The 7,640-nt window shown below is 43.0% G+C and overlaps 1 protein-coding gene across 5 annotated transcripts in view; it reads left to right on the top strand.

Annotated features, from left to right (window-relative positions):
• TFRC (transferrin receptor) overlaps positions 1–7,640 on the top strand; it is a 149,589-nt gene that overhangs the window by 622 nt on the left and 141,327 nt on the right. For 4 of the 5 annotated variants that reach the window (XM_010834328.1, XM_010834327.1, XM_010834326.1 and 1 more), the window contains exon 1: positions 10–166. Coding sequence is in view for 1 of the 5 variants with exons in the window: in XM_010834322.1 (XP_010832624.1) it covers positions 61–166 (106 nt within the window). In the remaining 4 variants the exon portion in view is untranslated. Of the gene's footprint in view, positions 1–9; positions 167–7,640 lie in introns of those variants that run through there. The other variant, XM_010834322.1, reaches the window with a different exon arrangement.

Below are 7,640 nucleotides of genomic sequence, written 5' to 3'. Positions count from 1 at the left end.
AGGCGAGGGGCGGGGCCAAGGAGGTCTGCCCGGAGGCGCTGCTCCTTAGCTGCTGTGCAGCATCTTGGTTGCTGTACCCGCCGCCGGCTTCCTGGTGCCCCTCTTCCTGTTGCTGCTGATCCAGGCCATGTCGGTGAGCGCGGCGGAGCGCTCCTACGAGGGCAAGGTACGTGAGGACGAGCGGGGCGCCATGATGGTATTGGGCTGTGGGTGGTCACCCCTCCCGGGCTTCCGCACCTTGCGCTTTCTCCTTCGCCCTGATCTTTGATGGCCTGAGCTCTCTCGAAGGTGCCTCGTGAGCCCTTCCAGACGCAGATTCAGCTCAGATCTCACCTCCTTCCGGAGCTCGGTAGTCGCTCTTCTTGCGTGGAAGGTGCACTAGTGAGTGCTAGGCCGCGTGCGCATTATTTTGAGCCATGGGCGTGGAAGCGAGTAAGGCTGTATCCTGCGTGTGTGTTGACAAGGAACCGGAAATCAGAGTAACTCACCCGACACCAGCGAACGCGCTGAGAGGGGTCTGCCGACATTGTGTAGCACAAACTCAGAGCACTGAGAGTTCAGTGAGGACCGCGGTGTGGAGTTGGACGTGCCACTTAGCGGTTTTGGACGGCAGAAGGCGAGGCATTGCTGTGAGGGGCAAAGATTGCAAAAAAGCACGGAAGCCTAAAAGTCTGTGGAATGTTGGTAGGAGGATGAGGGAACACTTCTAATCGCAGCAGGTGTGCATTGCGCAATCAAGTGATCTGCCTGGGATTGACCAGATTTAAAAGGCAAAGAAGTCAGATAGATACTTTAATCTTGGTGCAGTGGAAACTTGGAAACCTTGATAGGACTTTTTTCTTTACACACAGTAAAATTCACCCTTTTTAGTGCACAGTTGTATGAGTTTTGACAAACATACAGTTCTGTAATCACTGCCATAACCAAGATTTAGAATAGCTCCATCCACCCTCCCCTCACTCCCCAAATTCCCTCATGGACTTTTGTAGTCCATTTCTCTCCCAACTTGCAGCCCCTGGCAATTACAGAATTGTTTTCTAGCCCAACAGTTTCTCCATTTTCAGAATTTCATATAATCATAGCCTTCTGAGTCTGGTTTCATTTACTCAGCATAATCCATTTGAGATTCATCCAGGTTGTTTCCCGTATCAGGAGTTTCCTTCTCTTTATTTGTGTAGTATTTCATCATACAGGTGTGTCACAGCTTGTTTACTCATTTGTGCCAGTTGAAGGATATCTGCATTGTTTTTGGGTTTTGGTGATTATAAATGAGGCAGAACAGGAGAATGTTGGATCTCACCAAAAAAAGATACCCCATGTCCAAGGGCAAAGGAGAAGCCCCAGCAAGATGGTAGGAGGGGCAAAATCACGTATAGAATCAAACCCCATACTCACCAGAGACACTTGGAGGGCTCAAATAAACCTTGTGCGCACCAGGACCCAGAGACCTCACAGAGGCTGAGCCAGAACTGTGTTTGAGTGTCTCCTGCTGAGGTACGGGTCAGCAGTGGCCTGCCACAAGCGCAGGGGCTCTGAGTACAGTAGATCTGGGTATGGCATAAGCCCTCCTGGAGGAGTTGCAATTAACCCCAGCATAGAGCTGCCAGAACTTACACAGGACTGGGGAAACAACTCTTGGAGAACACAGACAAAACCTTGTGCATACCAGGACCCAGGAGAAAGGAGCAGTGACCCCACAAGAGACTGACCCAGACTTGCCCGTGAGTGTCCAGGAGTCTCCGGCAGAGGCATGGGTCAGCGGTGGCCTGCTGCAGGGTCGGGGGCACTCAGTGCAGCAGTGCATGCATGGGACCTTTTAATGGAGGTCGCCATTATCCTCATTCAGTTCAGTTCAGTTGCCCAGTCGTGTCCAACTCTTTGCGATCCCATGAACTGCAGCACGCCAGGCCTCTCTGTCCATCACCAACTCCTGGAGTTTACTCAAACTCATGTCCATTGAGTCAGTGATGCCATCCAACCATCTCATCCTCTGTCAGCCCTTTCTCCTCCCGCCTTCAGTCTTTCCCAGCATCAGGGTCTTTTCCAATGAGTCAGTTCTTTGCATCAGGTGGCCAAAGTATTGGAGTTTCAGCTTCAGCATCAATCTTTCCAATGAATATTCAGGACTGATTTCCTTTAGGGTGGACTGGTTGGATCTCCTTGCAGTCCAAGGGACTCTCAAGAGTCTTCTCCAACACCACAGTTCAAAAGCATCACTTCTTCGGCACTCAGCTTTCTTTATAGTCCAACTCTCATCCATACATAACTGCTGAAGAAACCACAGCTTTGACTAGACAGACCTTTGTTGGCAAAGTAATGTCTCTGCTTTTTAATATGCTGTCTAGGTTTGTCATAACTTTTCTTCCAAGGAGCCAGCGTCTTTTAATTTCATGGCTGCAGTCACCATCTGCAGTGATTTTGGAGCCCCCCAAAATAAAGTACGTCACTGTTTCCACTGTTTCCCCACCTATTTGCCATGAAGTGATGGGACCAGATGCCATGATCTTAGTTTTCTGAATGTTGAGTTTTAAGCCAAGTTTTTCACTCTCCTCTTTCACTTTCATCAAGAGGCTCTTTAGTTCTTCACTTTCTGCCATAAGGGTGGTGTCATCTGCATATGTGAGGTTATAGATGTTTCTCCCGGTAATCTTAATTCCAGCTTGTGCTTCATCCAGCCCAGCGTTTCTCATGATGTACTCTGCATATAAGTTAAATAAGCAGGGTGACAATATACAGCTCTATGCTAAGTCTGCTAAGTCACTTCAGTCATGTCTGACTCTCTGCGACCCCAGAGATGGCAGCCCACCAGGCTCCGCCGTCCTTGGGATTCTCCAGGCAAGAACACTGGAGTGGGTTGCCATTTCCTTCTCCAATGCATGAAAGTGAAAAGTGAAAGTGAAGTCGCTCAGTTGTGTCCGACTCCTAGCGACCCCATGGACTGCAGCCTACCAGGCTCCTCTGTCCATGAGATTTTCCAGGCAAGAGTACTGGAGTGGGGTGCCATCACCTTCTCCAATACAGCTCTATATAGTTAGCAAAAACAAGACTGGGAGCTGACTGTGGCTCAGATCATGAACTCCTTATTGCTAAATTCAGACTTAAATTGAAGAAACCACTAGACCGTTCAGGTATGACCTAAATCAAATCCCTTACAATTATACAGTGGAAGTGACAAATAGATTCAAGGGATTAGATCTGAGAGATAGAGTGCCTGAAGAACTATGGATGGAGGTTTGTGACATTGTATTGGAGGCAGGTATCAAGACCATCCTCAAGAAAAATCCAAAAAGGCAAAATGATTGTCTGAGAAGGCCTTACAAATGGTTGAGAAAAGAAGAGAAGGAAAAGGCAAAGGAGAAAAGGAAAGATATACCAATTTGAATGCAGAGTTCCATAGAATAGCGAGGAGAGATAAGCCTTTCTCAGTGACCAATGCAAAGAAATAAAGGAAGACAATAGAATGGGAGAGACTAGAGATCTCTTCAAGAAAATCAGAGATACCAAGGGAACATTTCAGGCACAATCAGAGACAGAAATGGTATGGACCTAACAGAAGCAGAAGATATTAAGAAGAGGTGGCAAGAATACACAGAAGAACTGTACAAAAAAGATCTTCATTACTCAGATAACCATGGTGGTGTGATCACTCACCTAGAGCCAGATATCTTGGAATGCAAAGTCAAGTGGGCCTTAGGAAGCATCACTACAAACAAAGCTAGTGGAGGTGATAAAATTCCAGTTGAGCTATTTCAAAACCTGAAAGATGATGCTGTGAAAGTGCTGCACTCAATATACCAGCAAATTTGGAAAACTTAGCAGTGGCCACAGGTCTGGAAAAGGTCAGTTTTTATTCCAGTCCCAAAGAAAGGCAATGCCAAAGAATGTTCAAACTACCACACGATTGCACTCATCTCACATGCTAGCAAAGTAATGCTCAAAATTCTCCAAACCAGGCTTCAACAGTACATGAACCATGAACTTCCAGATGTTCAAGCTGGATTTAGAAAAGGCAGAGGAACCAGAGATCAAATTGCCAACATCTGTTGGATCATCGAAAAAGCACGAGAGTTGCAGAAAAACATCTACTTCTGCTTTATTGACTATGCCAAGGCCTTTGACTGTGTGGATCACAACAAACTATGGAAAATTCTTAAAGAGGTGAGAATACCACACCACCTTACCTGCCTCCTGAGAAATCTGTATGCAGGTCAAGAAGCAACAGTTAGAACTGGATGTGGAACAACAGACTGGTTCCAAATAGGAAAAGGAGTATGTCAAGGCGGTATACTGTCACCCTGCTTATTTAACTTGTATGCAGAGTACATCGTGAGAAACGCTAGGCTGGATGAAGCACAAGCTGGAGTTAAGATTGCCGGGAGAAATATCAATAGCCTCACATATGCAGATGACACCACCCTTATGGCAGAAAGTGAAGAACTAAAGAGCCTCTTGATGAAAGTGAAAGAGGAGAGTGAAAAACTTGGCTTAAAACTCAACATTCAGAAAACTAAGATCATGGCATCTGGTCCCATCACTTCATGGCAAATAGGTGGGGAAACAGTGGAAACAGTGACGTACTTTATTTTGGGGGGCTCCAAAATCACTGCAGATGGTGACTGCAGCCATGAAATTAAAAGACGCTTGCTCCTTGGAAGAAAAGTTATGACAAACCTAGACAGCATATTAAAAAGCAGAGACATTACTTTGCCAACAAAGGTCCGTCTAGTCAAAGCTGTGGTTTTTTCAGCAGTTATGTATGGATGAGAGTTGGACTATAAAGAAAGCTGAGTGCCGAAGAAGTGATGCTTTTGAACTGTGGTGTTGGAGAAGACTCTTGAGAGTCCCTTGGACTGCAAGGGGATCCAACCAGTCCACCCTAAAGGAAATCAGTCCTGAATATTCATTGGAAAGATTGATGCTGAAGCTGAAACTCCAATACTTTGGCCACCTGATGCAAAGAACTGACTCATTGGAAAAGACCCTGATGCTGGGAAAGACTGAAGGCGGGAGGAGAAAGGGATGACAGAGGATGAGATGGTTGGATGGCATCACTGACTCAATGGACATGAGTTTGAGTAAACTCCAGGAGTTGGTGATGGACAGAGAGGCTTGGCGTGCTGCAGTCCATAGGGTCACAAAGAGTCAGACATGACTGAGTGACTGAAGTGAACTGAAATGAGGCCATTATAAATGTTGGTGTACAGGCATGTGAATACAAGTTTTCATTTTTTGGGGGAAGGGATATGTACTTAAGAGTGGTGTTGCTGTGTCATATAGTAACTGTATGTCTAATTTTATAAGAAACTGCCAAATTGTCTTCCAAAATGGCTGTACCACTTCAATTTCCGTAAGCAATGTATAGGAATTCCAGTTGCTCTGAATCATTAACATTTGGCATTGTCATTTTTAAAAAAATTAAGCTGATCTAAGAAAAGTATAGTGATATCTCATTGTGGTTTTAATTTGCATTTTCCTAATGACTAATGACTTTGAACATCTTTTCATGTTCTTGTTTGTCATCAGTTTATCTTTTTAAAAAAGTATTTATTTATGTAACTGTACCGGGTCTTAACTGCAGTTTGTGAGATATTTGATCTTCCTTTTGGCTTGTGGGATCTTTTAGCTGCACGGCATTCGAACTCTTGGTTGTGGCATGTGGGATCCAGTTCCCTGACCAGGGATGAGTCTTTGTAATGTTGGTAGGGCCCTCTGCACTGGGAGCTCAGAGTCTTAGCCCTGGACCACTAAGGAAGTCCTGCCACCATTATATCTTTGATTAAAATTCTTTTCCAGTCATTTGACCATTAAAAGTTGGTTTGCCTTCTTAATATTGAGTGTTAAGATTTCTATGGCTCAGGTGATAAAGAATCCGCCTGCAATGTGGGAAACCTGGGTTTAGTCCCTGGGTTGGGAAGATTCCCTGGAGAAGAGAATGGTTACCTACTCCAGTATTCTGGCCTGTGGAACTCCATGGACTGTATAGTCCATGGGGTCACAAAGAATTGGACTTGACTGAGTGACTTTCACTTCACGATTTCTATATTCAAGATTCAGATATGTGTTTTGCAAATATTTTCTCCACATCTGTGGCTTGTCATCTCATTTTCTCAACAGTATCTTCCAAAGATCAGAAGTTTTAAGTTTTGATGAATTATGTTAGCAGTATTTTCTTTTATGGATTGTGCTTTTGGTATGTAACTAAGAAATCTTTGCCCAACCCAAAGTCACAAAGATTTTCTTATATATTTTATTCTAGATATTTTATAGTTTTAGGTTTTATATTTAGGACTGTGATTCATTTGAGGTTAAATTGTGTATATGATATAAGGTATGGGTCAAGATTTTTTTTTTTTGCTTATGGGTTATTTCAGCACCATTTTTGGAAAAGATTATCCTTCCATTGAGTTGCCTTTGAATATCTGTCAAAAAACAATGGACTATACAGGTGAAGATGTATTTCTGGAGTCTTTTTTTTTTTTTTAAATCAATACCACCTGTCTTGCTTAGCAGCTTTATATTGTCTTGAAATCATACAATGTGCGTTCTCCTATTTTGTTATTTTACAAAGTTTTGTTGGTTATTCTAGTTACCTTGACTTATCTTACCTAAATTTATATAAATTTTAGAATCAAGTTGTCGATTTCTATAAGAGCATTTGCTGGGATTTTCATTTGTCTTTTGTTTGAACCTATAGATCAGTTTTGAAAACTGACATTTTAATAATACTGAGTTTTTGAATCCATGAACATGGTATATCTCTCCATTTATTTAGAGCTTCTTTGATTTATTTCATTAGTGTCAATTTTTAGCATATAGATCTTGACTCCATTGTGTTAGACCTTTTTCTAAACATTTCATTTTTTGTGTTATAATTTTTAAAATTTCATTTTCATTTGTATTTTATTTTATTTATTTATTTTTTTATTTGTATTTTAAAATAATTAATTAAGCTATACTGGGCCTTAGCTGCAGCATATGGGATCTTTAGTATCGACATGCAAACTCTTAGTTTGGGCATGTGGGATCTAGTTCCCTGACAAGGCATTGAACCTGGGCCCCCTGCATTGGGAAAGCAGAGTCTTAGCCACTGGACCAAGGGAAATCCCTCCATTTGTTTATTACTATAAGAAAATACAATGGATTTTTGTGTATTAGTCTTGAGTCTTACAATTTTTCTAGACTCATTTATTAGTTCTAATAGCTTTTTTGTTGATTTTACATAGAAAATCATGTCATGATTCATTTCTTCCTTTCCACAATGTATGGGTTTATTTCTTTTTCTTTTCCTGCATTACCTTGGACTTTCAGTACTGTGTTTACTCGGAGTGGTAAAGTGAACATCCCTTACCATGGGATTCCTTCCACGTGGCAATAGTTTTTTATTAAAACCTGTTTAGGAAGCCTGTAGTTGGCTGCATCACTGAGGGGGAGTAGGTGGAGACACTGAGACAGCTGAAAGGACAGAGGCGACCTCTTTACGCACCGTTTCCCATCTTTCCAGTCAAGACTTAATCACCCCACCCCACCCATTTTTGGTTCTCGGCTCATGTGTGACTCCTTTGCACAGCCCTTACTCATCAGCCCCCTGTGGTCTTCATGTCTTCTCTCTCTAGCCTCAGTCCCTCATTTCAGCCTCTCCT

The sequence above is a fragment of the Bison bison genome, unplaced genomic scaffold (genome assembly GCF_000754665.1).
Source record: "Bison bison bison isolate TAMUID 2011002044 unplaced genomic scaffold, Bison_UMD1.0 scf7180017864032, whole genome shotgun sequence".
Lineage (NCBI taxonomy): Eukaryota > Metazoa > Chordata > Mammalia > Artiodactyla > Bovidae > Bison > Bison bison.
Note: the sequence above shows the minus strand (reverse complement) of the source record. Positions and strands in the feature narration are given on the sequence as shown.